The sequence below is a fragment of the Populus nigra genome, chromosome 18 (genome assembly GCF_951802175.1).
Source record: "Populus nigra chromosome 18, ddPopNigr1.1, whole genome shotgun sequence".
Taxonomy (NCBI): domain Eukaryota; kingdom Viridiplantae; phylum Streptophyta; class Magnoliopsida; order Malpighiales; family Salicaceae; genus Populus; species Populus nigra.
The window spans coordinates 12,478,706-12,497,682 of NC_084869.1; the positions used below are offsets into that span (position 1 = coordinate 12,478,706).

General features: G+C 31.4%; 1 protein-coding gene across 10 annotated transcripts; it reads right to left on the bottom strand.

Annotated features, from left to right (window-relative positions):
• Positions 1–5,413: 5,413 nt before the first annotated feature.
• LOC133678473 (protein NARROW LEAF 1-like) lies at positions 5,414–12,143 on the bottom strand. 10 transcript variants are annotated; one of them, XM_062100773.1, is made up of 7 exons: positions 12,125–12,143; positions 11,488–11,586; positions 9,923–10,423; positions 9,640–9,783; positions 8,822–9,062; positions 7,245–7,745; positions 5,414–6,223 (listed from the first exon to the last, which is right to left on the bottom strand). In XM_062100773.1, exons 3-7 carry the CDS (start codon positions 10,409–10,411, stop codon positions 5,817–5,819), a joined length of 1,782 nt encoding a protein of 593 aa, XP_061956757.1. In that variant the 5' UTR covers positions 10,412–10,423; positions 11,488–11,586; positions 12,125–12,143; the 3' UTR covers positions 5,414–5,816. The 10 variants fall into 10 exon arrangements, with proteins under 10 accessions (XP_061956757.1, XP_061956760.1, XP_061956756.1 ...); XM_062100776.1 differs by having other exon boundaries at positions 9,923–10,442; XM_062100772.1 differs by having other exon boundaries at positions 11,991–12,128.
• Between the last annotated feature and the right edge of the window lie 6,834 nt (positions 12,144–18,977).

Sequence of the window (18,977 nt, forward strand, 5' to 3'; positions counted from 1 at the left end):
CTTTAAAAGTTTTTTTTTTTTTTTTTTGGAGAAATAACATATATCTTCATGAGTTGCACTGTTGGGAAAATGCAAATATATATAATTTTTTTTATCTTTTTATTCTTAAAAACCAAACAATGTTAAAAATACATGTAATTTCTAGACCATATTTGAAATTAAACCAATCACGTATAGATTTAGAAAAAAATTGGAGGTAAGACAAGAAAATTGAACAGACGTTACAGTGTTTGTTCGTAAAAATAATTGACACTAGAGGACATGGAGAAGAACATCGACAGTAGTGGTCTATATTATCTACAGCTCGTAAACTTGAATTTTATGGGATTAATTGTTTGTACAAAAAGTAAAAGATGAGAGTTGATGTTAAAAGAAATTAGATAAAGAAGCTCAATTAGAGATTTTAACATGGAGTACGAAGATAAATATGGCAAGTTAGGCCCACATGGAGATTAGAAGATAGTGAAATAAAGCGATGTATTGATTTAATGGGGGTAGTTAGCCTGTCTGATATTGTATAAATAATTGATTTTTAAAGTTTTTTTAAAATGTATTGAAATATTATTTTTTATATTTTTTATATTAGTATATTAAAATAATTAAAAAAATTCATTTGAATAAAAAATAAATAAAATGAAAAATAATTTTTTTAAAAAATATTTTTAAAATATAAAAATAAACAAGTTTTTTTAATAATGATCATAAAAAAATATTATTGTGCATAATAATGATAGAAAAAGCCATGATAGTCAATGGTAAGTGAAAAGTCATTCTAATCAGATTTCCATGAAAAAAAGGGAAGGGTACACACTTTTATATTAAAATTAAGTATAAAAAATAATTAAAATATAAAATTAATTAGAAAAATAATTAGAAAAATAATAATATTTTTTAGATCTAATTTAAAAATTTTCTAAACTTTGATTAATTACAGTAAAGGAACCCTTTTATAGAGCTAGACTTGTAAAATTATTTCGTAAAATTTAATACCAATTTAATTATTAAATTTAAATTTATAATTGTTTTTATGTGATTACCCGTTTGATGCATACAAGGGCCTTGTATAAATATAAAATTATATAGGAACTTGTATATATTTTTTTAGATCTTATTTGTTTTTGTGTTTTAAAAATATTTTTTAAAAAATTAATTTATTTTATTTTTTTTCTTTACTTCAAATTAATATTTTTTTGATATTTTCAGATATTTTGATGTATTGATATTAAAAATAATTTTTAAAAAATAAAAAAATTATTTTAATATATTTTTAAATGAAAAATAATTTAAAAAACAATCACAACCATACATCCAAACACGCTTTTATAAAAAATAATTATATTGTTGGGAAGAACACTTCTCAACCACTATGCTATTTTCTCAATAAATTCTGGAACTATGCTCTTTTTTCCAAACGTTTATGAGGTTGTGTTATTTATTTTGAAAAAACCCCAAAATTCTTGTACCATAATATTTCCAATAATATTTTGTTGTAAGAAGATACCTTACCGATATTTAATTAAATTAATTACTACATCGTTATGCTAATTATAGATGATAAAGTATAATTAGAATTGAAAACGTACATCATTACTTAAAGAAAAATTTCAATAAAAAAAAGGAATGTATGTTTTTTATTCTGTTTAATGTAAGGTCAACTGGTGTGATCAGACTACACAGTACCCTCCGAACCTTTTCTATTGTTTGAACCTAATACTTTTAAGTCAACATCATAAATAGCAATGGCAGAAATGTCCTCTTAAAAGATTTTACATATATATATATATATATATATATATATATATATAGCCAAAATTAAAACAAATCACCAACCACAAATCTAAATTAATCTAATATAAAAGTATCAAATTAGGAGAAAAGTAAAGTGAAAAAAAATATTTTCCTTTCACTGTTCATAGAGATGAAGTCTTCACCCAAATATTTTAGTGTTTTTAAATTTTTTTTAAAAGTGCTTCCGAAACACAATACTAAACACACTCTTAGTCCAAGAAATTATTTTTTTTATTTTCGGGTTGAGAGAAGAGAGAGAATCTTGCTAAAAAATGGTGAAGGTAAAAGAAAATTATTGATTGGTCACATTCCAACAATCAAAACAAATGATCTTGATGTCGAAAATTTATATTTATTCTAATTTTTTATGTTTTTTTTATCAAATTAAGAACCTATGATTAAAAAGATGTTTTTTAATTGAAAAAAATATATTAATTAGAAAAGAGGAATTATACTAGATTTTTTTCAATGGTGTTTAAATTATTTATTTTCTAACAAAAAATAATTTTATCATTGTATAATTAAATTAAAAAAAAATTAAATGCTCCCCTCAATATGACATCTAGATAGCTTAATGTGTTTTTATCTAAGCTTCGCAACTTAATTTTTGGTTGAAATTAATATATTTATTATTATTTATTGACACTTATAATTCTTGATTTATTTTATTGAATACATGTACCAACTTTTGCTTTTGTAGTTAAAAGTTTTCTTGATAGTAAAAGAAAAATGTTAACAATATCCACACTTTTTTTTTGCGATGAAGAAATTTTTTTATTAAATTTAAAATTTAAATAAAATATTACAGATGGAATCACCAGTGAACTGGTTAAAAATATTAATATTTAATTATTTGTTGGTAAAATTCCCCAATTAAAAGATTAAAAATCCCTCATTTCATAATCAACATACCTCTTCTTCTTCTGCTACTGTAAAAAGCATAAACATCCCTTTCTTAAGGAATTTGTTTGAGTAGTTTTTTTTTTCCAAGCAACTCAGTTCCTAATTATTATTGAATATTATTATTGAGTGTTGATTTATAATAATTTAATTTATTTTAATTATCTTCTACTCCTGTTAAATAGTTTTTTTTTTTTAAAAAAAATTACTAACAGGATATCCATCGGTATATTTCATAGAGTTGAAAAAGAATTAATGTGAATATTATTACATCACTGTTTAATCACTAAAGAAATTGCATATGGTATTTCTGACGGTTTATATGGCAAAATTCCCAAGAAAATACTGACAAAATAAAAAGGGTAAATTTTTTTGGTGTGTTTTTACCGTCATTAAATCTATTAGTAATTTTATTACTGATAGAATAAAAATTACCGAAAAGAGTTTTAACGATAAAGAATTTCTATCCGTGAGCATATCGGTAAATTTATTCCCGACAGAATAAAGATATAAATACTAACAGAAAATTCTATCAATAAAACTAACAATTCTTGTAGTGCATGTTTGAGTTAATGTTCTATCTTTTCTCTTATATAAGTATTTTTATCTTTCAAACTGTTTTTTTAATTATTATTATTATATTTGTAATAACTAATTTTAAATATACATTAAGCTCTTAAAATATTATTATGGCAAGAAATTTAGGTACGTGGTCACTATATTGCCAACGTGTACTTAGTCATTGATTTGCATACGAAAAACAACCTAATTTAAAAACTTAATTTATATTTAAATATAAATTTATTATTACGTGACTAATCTTGGTATGGTAAGAAAGAACAGATTTATTGTGTCATCTAATCAGTATGTTTGTTTTCATCTTAATCCCTTAGAAATCATTACTTGACTACCAAGATCCTCAAAATATTTATTTTTTTTACAATTCCTAAAGCTTACGATTTTTTAACAATTTAGTCCACCCTCCATTGCTGTTGACATATTCCACACAAAACCTCGAAGGTTCGATTTCTTCAACAAATGAGTCTATACGACATGGCTGATGACTAGCCTTCATAGTGGATGATGCCTGAAGAAGGCATCTACGTGCATAATTTATTCATCAGACGTCTATTTCACCTAGCAATAAACACAGCATAATAATTGGAGATAAATGTGGACATAATCATTTGGCTTAAAGGTAAAAGCAACTAGCTAGCAGTAAAGTTTGTGTTTCTTTAATCAATTTGAAGTTCATCCTAGCAATCCCATTAATTACTACTTGTGACTGATGATTGTTTCAGTTAACATGTGATGATCAAAGGCCTAGATCGATTGCCTGGTGACTTTGTGACATGTCGTTGCCTGCCTCAAATGAGTGGCCATTGTAGAGTAAAAGCAACAAGGCATTCGACAGTGGACGGGGTTAGAAACAAATTGTTCCCTGAAAAGCCTACAATTGATCGATCATGGAACTATATTTGGATGCTCAATGAAGCAACAATTATGCATAGTGTTTTTCCTTTTCTTTTTCTTTAATATTTTACCAGCAGTGTGGTCACTTTGTTACTTGAAACTGGCTGGTCAGGTTGTGTTAATTTTGAGGGTTTTTTTTTTTATTATTTATATAGAAAACAACCTCATATCTAATTATATATCAAGTAATAAACTAACAATGAATAAGGTTTGAATCCACCACCTTGCTTTTGCAAAATTAACACTGGATATCTGGGGTAAAATCATGTATTGATTGTTGCCAATAATGGATCCATGAGAAGCTGCCAAATGCTTCTACTGAGATAAAACTGTAATCTTTTGCTCCTCATTTATTACTGGTATCCTTCAAACTTCCAAAAAAAAAAAAAAACAGAGAAAAGTTGGGAGATGTTGGAAAGCTGTAATCTTCCTTCTTGCTCTCTGACATATTATGTGATTCCAATCCATGAATCCCGTGTACTAGGTGAAAGAATATGCTTATACCAGGACTTTGTTTTGGTTAAGAAAAAAACCTTCTTCCATTTCATGCTGCTATTTGCAATTTAATAGATATTCTGAGTTTATGGTGGAAAGCTGGTATATCTTATTCTCCAGCTATAGTGGAGATGAGACTCAAACGTCGCTTGCTTTAAATGGAATAGCCATGGGAGGGAAGTGAAAAGCTAGTAATACATTTCTGCTTCTATTTTTTTTTTTTTAATTTGTCTTGACACCACACTGTTCTCAAGTCTTAAATTATGCACAGTTGAAGTTCCTTGAAAATCAACTAGAAAGAGATCATCTTGTTTGTCGAGATTAACGATTAATTGGAAAATGATTGGAGTCAAACTGAACAAATGAATTAAAAACTGGAAACCCTTTTTGTAGAGATCACTGGTTATGAGGATCCAGACAGGGGAATGCAAGTCTGATGTCCTCAAGACTTCAACAAAATAACTAAAGGCAATGTTAAAAGTTAAAATGAAAGGAAAGTAGGAAACCAGTATCAATGTCGTCAAAGAATTTCACCTTAAACCCCTTCTCTCCCAAGAACTGGAGCCCACTTCCCAAAATGAGTGCACAAAGAGGCAGAGTCAAACTGCTAAACACAGTGCAAAATAGTATGGACAATGTGCTTTGGTTAAAGCAGACTACAATGTTTTCATTATTCACTCCAACAGGCTAGAGTTTACTAAACAAGTTTTATCGTGAAGGAGAATCCCTCTGGGGCAATAGATAGAACCAACATGGCTTGTCAAAACGACATTTTATGTTTTAACCAACTGTTCATTCCCCCATTTTAGGAGTCCTTGTGGGACAACCATTTTGACAAGGTAATACAATTGAAGATATATTTAATGAAGTACACCTCCCTAAACATTTTCTACTGGATATTGTATAACTCACATATGTAACCTAAAGCTGTAACCTTAACCAAAACATGGGAAAAAAGAATCATAATTTACCTAGATGAAGGTATGAACCTTAAAATCTCTCTTTGCGATTTAACATTTCAGGATACTTACAATTCAGAATTTGAAGGCCAAGCAACTGGGGAAGAATGAGAAAACAATCCTGTGACTTCAGTTTTCAGGAGTTCTCCAAGCAGCATTGGCAACATTGATCCTTCACTTTGATTCCTTGATGCTAAAAGGTTAATCCAACTGCTTTCTTCTCTTCGGTTCAGGCTTGCCTAACTGCAACGAAAAACAAATCTCCTCATCAGAGTCACTCCTTAACGCCGATAGGTTTTTCAGTTCTGGGGTTTCCTGAGGTTTGTTGTCATGCATCAGCGATCGCCCTGAGAAACTTGGGATGAACTGGTGCTCCACATTAGGAGCTGCTTCTGCCCCATCTTCTCTATGAAATTCAGGGCCAATGAAGAGTGGAGACTGTCCTTGCTGAGACTCACCTTTGACTACCCCTTGCTGAATGTTTAAATTAATAGGCTCAAAGTTTTCTTCAATTTTTTCTTTGGATGGCACTCGGTCTAGAGGAGATGACTCTCCAACTGTTGAATCTATTGCCGGTGCTGATGCATTTCTTTGATCTTGAACTGCAGCTATATCAACAACTGAACAAGTCAGACAGTATCACAAGTTGAGGTAATACGCACAGAATTATTACTAAAGAGTGGTGTTCAGCAGGCTCTCAGTTTTTTTTACTCTTTATATTTCCCAAAGATTCACAAGTCAGGCCTTTGTTTTGAGTCAAACTATTACATTGTCACCTTTACCTTCTATCCAGAGTAACAACAAATATGCTCTGGCAGGTTCAATTTAATGGGAGAATATTTTGTCCTCGTAATGAAATTTTTGCTCTCTATCCTCTTGCATATTGTATGTGTGCAAAGTATAGCTGTCAAAGGTAACGGCTAATGAACTTACATAGGCTGGCATCCCCTCTTGAAGAAACAAATGTTGGAAACTTGATATCATTGCTATTGGAAATTCAGAGAGTATAAATGTCATTCAGAAAGCAATAACATTAGATTTTATTTAAAAGTAATTTTCACTTTCCGAAAAGTAACATATCAAAAAATAAAAAACATTATTTGACCCTTTGTTCCTTTGATTGCTCTCTTGTTGATAATAGTTTCATTAATACAATGAACTCTTTTTTGACACTAACCAAATAGTGCTAAGTAGAAAGCCATTCACGGTTCCACACTGACATTCAAAAGGTAAACAAGTTATCATCTTCTAAACTTGATACCCAGAATTTGACAACAGTTTCTTTTTTGATAAATTAATGGAGGATCATAATAAACCCCTCTATGCTAAATAGACCTAGTAGAAAATTTTATGATCAGGCACCATGTTATTTTGGTACCTACGTAGTTTATTTAATATGAAAGCAAACTCCAAATTTCTTCTCTTCTTTTGTTTTTTGTTAATAAAAATCAGGAAAAGTTAGCCAGCAGTTCCCATCTGAAACAAAGCATGCATATCATTTGTTACTATAATATCTTGATTTTGGCAATATGCCCTCCATATATGAGGGGAAAAACACAAATGAATTCTGAAAGATAAGTGCATTAATGTAGAAGGAGAAAAATATAGGATTGAATTGAAAGCACAAACCTTGAAGCCCATCATTGGTAGTAATGAGATCAAGTTCAAGGAGGTCAAGCAGGCGACCAAGATCAACTCCACTGGTCCAATTTTCTGGGGGTAGGCCAACTTTAAGCTTCAACCTACCACGGTTAGCTGTCCCACCCCAAATGATCCCAACTGGCCGTGGCTTCTCACAATCCTGATCGTTTAAGAGAATGAGGCTTCCACTATCACCTTCAAGATCAAAAGTCTGTTGGTTCTCACCAACAACAAGAAAATCGGTAAAGAAACAAATCCCTTTCTCATCATTGTACTCTAGTGCATAGGCCATTATGGTCCCAGTAGTCAAGCCAGAACTCCTTCCAACTTTGACAACTTGCCTTCCAATGAGACTATTGATTGGAGCTTGCAAATCTATAACATGGACATCACCAACCTCGCCAACACCTTTGACAGTTGTAGTTACATTGTTCATGTTAAAGTCTCCTGCAAAAGGAATGAAGGCCCCATCTGCTCGGACAAATGTTTCTACAAGGGTTTGCAATGGGTAAGTGTTGAGGTCAGCAAGCAAAGAAAAAACAATCAACACATTTACGCTACATATTTGTACTTCAGCACTATCCATCTATAAAAAAAGTCAAATTCAACTATTAGGCAACAACAATCAAACCACATATTCCAAAGCCTGCAATAAGCTTAGTCTGCGAAGACAAGCATCTAGCTCAATTGCCTGGATGAACCAAGGATTATTTTAAGTCTCTCTAACATTCCCCGGGGAATATCTAAGCCTTGGACATGACCCATGATTCATGCTCCAGTAGATTTCATCTAAAAAACTTTTATCCAAGACAGAAATAATCCTACCCAGCATCATGATTTTACAAACTCCGAGAAGCACTCTCATGGAAAATCAGCCTTCTCATAGCATATTCAAAAGTTTTCAAGATTGTAATCATGACTAATGCAACAATAGCATTAACAAATCCCGGCCTTGTCTTCCTTACAGAATGCTAGATCATTTCAAGATTGATAAGATGCTAACTACTTTGAGTTGTGTCAGTAAGGTTTAAAAGTTCCATTAAATTACTCTGCTAGTATCGTATATCTATTAATTTACTTGGCAAGTGCAAGTTGGATTAATTTCAGTTTTAGTTACCTTCTCAGAGCAGAAACACCTATTATTCACAGGCACTTCTTTGATTAAAGAGGAAAAACCAAGAAGTCATTTGGGAGCTTGAGGATGCAATGGTGACCGACACTTAATTGGTTAAAGTTGTGCAGCTATAGAGTTACATATATTGAGTGAAAGTAATCCCTGGTGAAATCCACAACTGAAAATGGGTCATACTTTATACTCACCTGAATTAAATCTTTCAAGCCAACAAACACAAATTTCAACAAAAGGAAAAAATTATTGATTTATCTCTCAAACTATTTTCTTAGTTAAACGTAATCTATGAAACACAGCAAGATAACATCTTCCCTTGGATTGACAGGTGGATCATTAAAAATATAGTCTATGAAGATGAAGAACATAAACTGCAAAACACGTGGTAAACCAAATTATACATTGGTATGACAAATTTAATATGGAACTGCATTACCTGGGTTTGTTCCAGCAAATATTCCATACCAAAGATCATCAGTGATAAATGAGGTTGCTCTCTCCACAGCACCCAAATACACCCCAGGTCCAAGGCTTGGTGGCAAAGGATGAAACATTTTCTGGTTTGGGTAGTCCAGATCAACTGCAACATGCCGATTTGTGAGGAAACCAACCTGGCGGTTACCTGTTCTGCTTTTCACAATCGCACCCAGGGTTCCATATGTCTCTTGGTTAGCAACCTAAAATTGTAAGGCAATGTAATTCCCGCAAAATGAACAAAGAAACAAGTATTCGAGTGCATATCACAGAATACACTGCCTTAGCAAAATCAAGTTGCAGGACATATATTAGGACAGCACAAAAAAGAACTCAAACCATTCCCTTAAAAAATTCATAATACTGCTAAACAGATCAAACTGCAATTGCATATTAATAATATAAAAAAAAAAATTTATGTGCACACAATGGTTGGATAAAGATTTCCTGAAAATTCTAACTGGATTTTGGAACTCTCAGTTTGTACAAAAGAAAATGCAAAACCATTCTAGAATGGCAACATATAATAGACTTGACCAAGGTTCCTGGCTTAAAGACTTGCACATATCCAACTCAAAAGCAGGAAAACTAGTTCAGACATTTAATGTACTTGCCCATTTATCACATCCTACAATCAACAGGAAGAACTAGGAAACTGTCTATAAATCAACTAAAAAGTTTATTAAGTAACCAACAAATAGTGCTATTTTATTATTCATGCATTCAATCCCTACCATTTAATCAACACAAAAACCACAAACATCACTAAAGTGTCGATACCTGTGATCCAGAACCAATGCATGGGTCACTTCCTCTCAAGCCATCCACGAGATCAGTATACAACTGTTCCTTTGGAGTTGCTGCAGGAGCACCATAATATGAGAATTCTACAACATCTACATCACACCACACTCCTCCTGGTCCCTGGCCCATACAATGAAAAGGCAACTTAACTTCCTAAGCAAACTGAAGCCAGTCATAGATCAAACAAAATAAAATAAACCAAATGTCTTTAGAAGAGAAAAAGAGGCCAAAGTAAAGCTGGAAGCACCAGTTTTCTTACCTCAAGGGCTGTCGGTAGGCACTGGACATGGCTGAGCCATTGCCTATGAACTTTACGGGCAACAAAAACAAGAATTGCAGGAATAACCGTCAAAATACCCCCTCGGATTCTAAATCCAATTGCTGTTCCAAGACTAAACCGCCTCAATATTTTGCTATGAAATGCCCTAATGGTCATTAGCTCGAGCAAGGTGGTAGCTTGCTGCCCTTCTGGCAACCTCCCAAGAGTTTCCGGAAGCACCCCCTTCTGAAGGTTTCCAAAATAGTTTGCCCTGTCTTCTGCTGCATCATTTAGTCGACTCAATGTGGGCCAGGAGAAGTAGGCAGCATTACTCTCAGAGTGCTGCCCACCTGAAGTAAAGGGTTGAAGTGGCGACAAGCTTGACCAAGGCAAATGATTGCAGTAGTTTCTTTCCAAATCTAAAGCAGATTCCTCTGATTGTGAGGATCCAGAGTGATGAATCCTTAAACCTAATCTGTTCCTTTCCATCTGTCAGCTCTCCTACACATAGACATATTGACTGTATAATCTTAAGAACAAATTAGGCAGCTTTAATTCTCATAATATAAAGAAGCTAAAGAGCTTTGATAATTGCAGGAGAAACTGTAGTGCTTGAACAGTAAGAATAAATACTGAAACTGAAGAACAATCCCACTATACAATAACATGAACACTTTAAAACAATATTTCAGAAAAAATATAAATGGATAAAAGAAATAAAAGTTAACCAGGATATAGCTGCTCCACACAAACAAATTTGCAAAAACACCTGCAGTGAAACATCTCAAATAGGAAACCATGGAAGTTGCAGAAAACAAGGACCATGATTAAATATATGACACAAGCATTCCGCCCCTTAATTTGAAGCTATAAGCGCTAAAATAACTAGATGTTTAGCTTATAGACTAGGGAGCCAATGAAACACGGAACAAGCCATAATAATAATAATAATAATAATAATAATAATAATAATAATAATAATAATAATAATAATAATAATCCCTATCCTAATAAAGGATCCAAGAGGAAACAAATTCTCCAAAGGGTATCAGGAGAAATGAAGAAGAACACGAAAACATAGAAGCTTCACATAGCAAATGCAGAATAGATAGGGGAAAAGTGCCATCCTTTTCCATGCAGAAAACCATAATAAAACAGAAGCTAAAAAGGACACACAGAATCATCCAGAAGTCAGAAAATAGAGATACAAAACAGCAAGTCAATGCAAGTCTTTGAGAAACGAATACAAAGAAGCTAAACCCCCATATACAATCGATGAAGAAGGCAGCAAACAGACAATTAAATTTGAATCAAGGCAAAAACTTTGAAATGATTATTTGAAAAACAGATTAAATACTTCATAAAGACCATTACTTTCTGAAAAAACTGAGCTAAAACAATCAAGAACCTTTTTTTATGAGCTGAAATTGATCAAAACCCAGATAGAAAAGCTCAGATTGATAAAACAAGCAAACCCCATATTTAAATCAAGACCAAAACCAACAGATTAAGCAAAACCCAGATAGGATATACAATCAAAAACAAGGTTTTTATGCAACACTCACCAAGCAAAAAAGGTGGAGCTCTGATGGGGGACTCCAAAAATAGCCCCTTGAAGCTGTTCATGCCCTAGTACACGATCTTTTTCATTAGTAATTGCTACTCTGCATAGTAAAAAAAAATCAAAACTTTATGCGCCTATAGACATGGAGAGAGAGAGAGAGAGAGAGAGAGAGAGAGAGCAGTGAGCTAGAGCAAATTAAAAAAAGACTCAATGTTTTCTAGGCAGACAGAGAGAACTAAGTATTAAAATATTTGGAGAGAGAGAAAGAGAAGAGCCAGCCAAATATCTATAGTATCTGCTCCAATTGATTTCGCATTAACATAATAATATATATATATATATATATAAACAATTTAATAATTAATGGGTTTTTCCCATTTTCTTACAAACACTTTTCATTTGCTTTCTTCCCTTTTGATTTCTTTATCCCTTCTTTTCATTTTCTTTAGCCACATATAATTTATGGAGGGAGGGAGGGAGGGAGGGAGTGAGTTGAGGGATCACATTTCTCGGTGGAAAAAGAAGTGCAGCAGGCATAAGGGAGGGTTTCAATGGAGGAGAAATTTATTTCTTTGGGTCCCATCCATATTTGCTCCCTAAAAGGAGCACATTCTTCACCCAAATAATTCAATTCCCACCTATCTATAGGGTGATGGGTAGTTTGAGTGATCTTCTCCCTTTGTTCCTGCATTCTTACTTGCCTTTGGTTTATCTCCAACTCATTGAAAGATATTTTGTGCATTGCACTGTATGACTTGAGGAGGGTTTTGAATGATTATATTGATTTTGTAATAATATTATTTTAATCTTATAAAAAAATCAAACCTAAATTAATTTATTAAATTTATACTCGAAACTTGTCTTGAGAGTTGAATATCAATTCACGTTTAATAATGATGAATTTTTTTTTTTAATTTATCTCAAGACTCTTCGCCACTTCCTCTTTCTGCTTTCTCTCACATGTATGATGATGTGCTCTCTCCTTCTCCTTCCATTATTTTCTTATCCTTCCCTGTGGAAAACGTTTGCTTGGTAAAGAGAGTTGGCTTTCTAGAAGTTAAAAATCATTCAGACACCGCCCGTCTTTTATTCCAATACATTATCTTCACCTTTTATCACCTCGTCACATCACTAGCATTATCTTTATCATCCATGGTTCAATTATCAAATCATCACAAGTCCACACCTCGTATTAAAATAATGCGACATGCAAATTATTGGTATTAAATTCCATTTTTTTAATTGGGTTTAATGTAATCTCGTATACATGTGTGTATGTATTGGTATATTCAAGAAATTATGTCTTACTATATCTTTTAAAATTAAAAAAAAATCATTTAAAACTAAAAAATTATTTTAAATTTTTTAAAAAATACAATTAAATTACAATATCACACACCATCTTAGTTCAGTTGGACTGTTCTAGTTTCAAGTATGGAAGTATGTATATGTAATCTTTGTTACATGTATTTTATTTGTAGCGTATACTTTCACTGATGGCCACTAGCCACGAGATGATGAAATTTCCCAAGAAATTTCTACAACGCAATTATTGTATCAATACAAAAATGGTTACACCACCAATCAGGCATTCCCAGAGAAGGAAAGGGGAACGGAGGATATTGAGGGGCACTCAGATTTGAAGAGTTTTGTTGGAACCTGACTCGTCATAACTCGACTCATAACTTGAATAATGAATTACACAAATTAATCTTGTAAATTAAAAGGATATTATTTTAAAAATAAAATTTAAATGGTTTCATCCCAGTTTTAACTAGGTCATAAATTCAGAGCACTTAAGTCTGACAAAATCAACTTATAATTTGACCGGATCAAATTATAATAATAAATCCCGAGTTAACCAGTCAAACTAAAGTAAACCGGCCGGGTTTTAGAAGTATGAAAGGAGTATTAAGCTCTGAGTAGTTGCAAGGGCATGTAGAAGACATACAAGAATAAGTAGATTGGTTCTCAGCTTTCAATGCTGACAACTATAACTAGTGATGCAAGAAAGGGAGGTGGTGATGTGGCATTTGCTAGGAGAGAACAAATTGTGAAAAGAGCCAAAGGGCATTTAAGGAAATGGGCCATAACTCGATTTTGCCACAGATAAATCTAACGAGGATGGGGTTCACTTGTACAGAGGGCGTTGATGTAGCTTTCAGTGGTACAATTGAAATATCCCCTACCTTACATTTATGATTATTAAATCAATTTAGAACTCAAATAATAAAAATTAAAAATAATGTCATTTTAGTATTTTTTAAAAAATAATAATTAAATAACATAGTTATAATTGACTCAAATTAATTAGACTATATATTATTTTTTTTGGTCAAATGCAATATAATTTTTTTGAATACTGAGAGCTTAAATTGTTGATATTTTCTTCATAAGGGATCTGATTTTGAATGAACAGATCTTTCTTGTCTCATGCCTTGATTTTTTCCCCTTAAAATATCAAATCTGTAAGGATAAAAATTACAAAAACTTCAATATGCTAAGAAGAATAGTAAAAAATCAATATGATCAAAATAGTTGATACTCAAATGACAAAATCAATGTTATTTATTTTAAATGTATTGGTTCTTTTAACAATTGGTTTATTTTTAAATCTATTTTTTATATATATCAAGAGTAAATCTATTCTAAATTATATCTTAGATAGAGAGGGGTAATCATTTTCTGTTCGGTTTTTATTTATAAAAAACAACCAAACTGATTTTTTATTTTGAAAAAAAAAAACCAAAATCGAATCAAACTGACCGGTTTCAGTCCGGTCCGGTTCAGTTCTTGATTTCAAAAAACCAAGAAAACCTATATACTTTTTTTAGGCTTTTAATGGGTTGTCTAATGGGTTTCTAATGGGCTTTCTGATGGGTTTATAATTAGATTTCTAATGGGTTTATAATTGGATTTCTGATTTTAATTGATGTTAATATTGTCTAATTTTCTTAGAAGATTCTAAAGCATATTTAATTTTTTTCACCACTAAATATTCATTTATATTAAATTGTTAGTGTCAATCTTCTATTCAATATATTTTTTGTTTTTCTAATATTTTTGTTTTGTTTGAGTGCGTAGGACTCCTTGTAGAAAAGTTTAAAAAATACATACTAATAAGTTAAAATATAAATCACAAAGTATTCTCTTCAAAGAGCTTAAAAAAACAGCAACAAATTATATTATTATAAAACACTCCAAGCCAAGAAAATAAATCTTTATTTGTATATCGTTTCAATAAAAAAACACATAAAAAACAATATACTTTGATTTCTTAATAGTTAATACATCAAAACCTGAAATTAAAAATTTAAAATGATAACATGATAAATTAAATTAGAAGATATAAAAATAAAAGTAATATTTTTACCATATGTTTTCAATAAATACATCGATTTTTGAACTAATTATCATTCGTTACTAGATGTAACTTTCCACAAAATTCTACAAAATAAAAAATTAAACATGTTAAAATGAAAATGCATTAATTAATAAATCATAAAATAAGATGTATAAATTTATAAATTTTTTTTATCTAATTCAAGATTTTTATAGATTTTAAAATCATTCATTAAAGTTCTAATATCTCAAGTTCGATGAGGCAGGGAAACCAAGATCCTATAAAAGAAAAACTCCAAATTGACATTTGCATAAATATAGGATTTTAATTCTGACTAATTCCAGCTTATAGGAATTTTTTTTAAAAAAAAAGAAGCCAAAAGATGTTCCTAGATGAAACAAACCAATTTGTACAATTTTCAAGAAAAATTCTAAGCAATAGAATGAAAATAAAAAGCTGAACAGGAAAACAAAAATTAATGTATTTAAAATAATATTCTTTTCTCACAATCTTCTCTTAAATTCAAAAAGAAAAGATGATATGACAAACAAACCATCTATTGAAACATCGGTCTATATAAATTGGGTTGTTTGCCTTTATGAGATTATTTTAAAATTTTAAATCTAATTAAATTTGATAGAAACATGATTGTATTAACTATAAATTAAAAAAAAATAACGGCATTGAAAGGCTGCCATCGTGCACAATGCAGAGACCAAACCTTTGAGGAATATTATTGGCTAAGAACTTGTTCCAAATAGCCCTAATTAATGCGATTGGAAAATCCTGGATAATTATCACCATCAGAGGTTTGATGCTTCCACGTCTTCTCATCATAAATTTATCACCATGAGCCTTTCACTGCTCTTCTTCTCACCGGATTCCTCCACATCCCCCATACTTGCTGTCGCTTAAGGAAAGGGTGGTTGCGCAATAGTTGAAGAACTCTACTTAGTCAAAGATTATAAGATATATTTGTTAATTATATTTTATAAATTTGTTTTATTAAACGCTTTAAATATAAAATAAAGATTGTTTAAGATACTATTTGTTAAAAATATATATATAAATAATAATTCTTAAATATATTAGAATATTTCATTTATAGTTTTTTTCTAAGTTTGACGTTAATTAATGATCTCCTGTTGCTGTCTCTATGGATTGCTTCAAACACCCACATGACAAGAAGGGTTCGAGTGAATGAATCATTTACATGTTCATTGCTATCATTTTATTTTATGGGAACTGCGTGATTACGAGGGAGACGTGAATGGCAGTGGCTGGTGGAGAGAGAATTATCTACTTTTCTCCCATTTGGAAATGGAAATTACAAAGGAATTTTAATATATCAAGCTTTTCTTTCTTCTGATTTTTTATTTTTTTTAAACCAGCACATTTCCAGGATTTTTCTTATGAAATAGCACTTATTTGAGAAATAACACAGTTCATTAATAAATTAAATTTTATTTGAAGAGGCAGCATCATTGCTACAAGAAGAAACATGACAGTAATACTATCATAAAATTTTGTAATTTAAGAGACGCGACAACATTAATGCCGCAACCTTTGAATTTAAAGGTTATGACAGTCTCAATATAATTGTTACCTCTATTAAATTTAAATTTGAAGCAATAATTAGTGCTGAATAGATAAAAAAAACAGGTAAATCATTTTTATTTATATAAATGTTGTTCATTCAATGTGAAGATTAAATATCTGAGGAGTTGTTGTGTCGGTGGTGTCTCTGGCAATGTATCTGAGGAGTTGTTGCTCATTCAATTATGTTTTTTTTTTTTTGTCTTTCATTTTCGTGATCTTCTTCTTCTTCTTGTTGTTCTCTAATGGTGTCTTCTTCATCGATCTGGTCGACGCTGGGACTTTAAATTTAAAGGTTATGACATTCTCAATATAATTATTACCTCTATTAAATTTAAATTTGAAGCAATAATTAGTGTTGAATAAATAAAAAAAATAGGTAAATCATTTTTATTTCTATAAATATTGCTCATTCAATTTCAAGATTAAATATCTGAGTTGTTGTTGTGTCGGTGGTGTCTCTGGCAATGTATACAAAGTTTTAGACAGATTTTTAAAGTGGATGAATGAACTTTTCTAGGGTTGGATTCAGTGATGCGTATCATGCAGGTTATGGTCACTAATGGACAAACTCTTTGAAAGAATTATCACTGCAATCTGCTGGCTGCAACTTATCTGAGTGCTTCTGGTTTTGTAAGGATAAACAGTAGAAGATACTGACTTTTGCAGCTCCAGTAGTGGGGAGGAGACGCTGGAAAACCTGCATAATACTGTTTTGTCATCATCAGTCATGAGTTTTTTCTGTTTTTTTTTTTTTTTTAAATTAGCACAATAAAGTTAAAATTTTGTTAGATTAACAGCATTTCAATAAAACTGGGTAAAATAGTATACCTTATGAAAGTGGTACATCAATTAAAATTAAAATTTTTTAAATCAAAGAAGACACAAAATAACAACACACACAGACATTGTTCGTCTCTTCAAAAACCAATCAAGGCACTTGGTTTCTTCCTAAAAAGCCTAATAAACACTTATATTTTACTCTTAAATTAACAAAAAATCATATTCATCATAATCTCTAAGTATTTTTAGATATTTTTATATTAAAAATTCATTATTAATTTTGTTGGTGTCACTACTGCCATCACCCAACTCCTTTTCTTGCCGTAAATAATGAAGAATATTTTTTAAAAAATTTATATAATATTTATATAGTGAACTTTGATATGGGTCTGATGATCTCGATAAACATAAGACCATTAAGTTTGACAATTATATTAGATCCAAAATACTTGAATTTGACAATCAACTTTAACACAAGGCAAACAAGGGTTAAAGATTATGGTGTTTTTATGACTGTATTGAATCCAAGATAATCTCATAAATTAAAAGTATTTGAGGTATAATAAAGTCATGCATGTCTCTTCTTAAAATTAATTTTTTAAAAGTCATAAAATCCTAACAATTTTTTTTAATAGTTAGAACTTTTTAATTTTTTAACTGTTCTTTTATTTTTTAATTTATTTTTTGATTAAGTAGCTTATACATACACTTTTGCAGTCAAATAAATCACAGCTAGTCGAGGGGAGAAATCAACCCACATTTAATTTCGGTTTCTCTCCTTCGTAGTTTTTTTTCCTGCTCTTTTTCCCTCTTTTTAATTTTATGCATGATTTTATTAGAATGATTCCAGGGTTCTGCCATTACATTCTTGGGGAAGGAACAAAATACACTATAAGGTTTGATAGCCTAAAACGTTTATCTAATATAGCAAAGGAATAAAGAGTAAGAAACAATACAAGGAGAAATTTAGTCATCATAAAGAAGGAGACAATGATGAAGCAATGCAAACCACTGTGTCCACCACAAGGAAATAATAAAAAATGAAGAATCTCACCAAGTCACATACCCCTCTTCCTCCCTTAATAGACCTGCTGATCTTTTATACAAGAACTTCCCTCGACTGTCACAATCCACAGAAATAAAGACTAAAGACTTAAAGCATAATAAGCTTATGCTACACAATGTACTCTTGCCGTCTCTGTTTTGTTTGTCTTCTGGGCTTTTCTGGGAGCCAAGACAAACTATTCAACCAGGCCAAGAACTATGAAGGGTCATCTGATGTAGTAGACCTTCAGTGCTTTTCTAGGGGCCTGTTCTGGCTGCACCTGTCAACTCGTACATTATCTGGTATGGTCATTGGAACAAAAACCACCAAGCTACTATTAGGGATTTCATCTATTCCCTCTCTTCTTCACCTCCCTACCCCTCTGTTGCTGATTGGTGGAGAGCTGTCCGTTTCCATGCAGATCAAATGGAGCTGGCTGGTAAGGAGTGCTTCAAAATCTTAGCTTTTTTTCCAGGATTTTCAAGAAAAACTCTTTAAAGTTCAAGATGCATGACATATTCCTATGATTTTCCCCACTTTTTGATGAGGAAGAAGGCATCACGATGGAAACTGATGTTCTGAAGAAACATAAAACGGAGCTCGCGCGCAGTGCAATTATGACAGTTTCCAATTGGGATCCATTTACAGTCATTTCAATCAGCAAACTACCGCTTGAAATGCTCCACGACTTGACATACCTGAGTGTATCTCCAATTGAACAAAT

Bases quoted from the DNA above. Each gene is read 5' to 3' on its own strand.
- LOC133678473 (XM_062100773.1), bottom strand. From the start codon at position 10,411: ATGGAAAGGAACAGATTAGGTTTAAGGATTCATCACTCTGGATCCTCA. The intron at 9,784-9,922 runs GTAAGAAAACTG...TGTATGGGCCAG, and splicing joins GCCTACCGACAGCCCTTGAG to GGACCAGGAGGAGTGTGGTG. The intron at 6,224-7,244 runs GTTTGTGCTTTC...TTGTTGATATAG, and splicing joins TACCAATGATGGGCTTCAAG to CTGCAGTTCAAGATCAAAGA.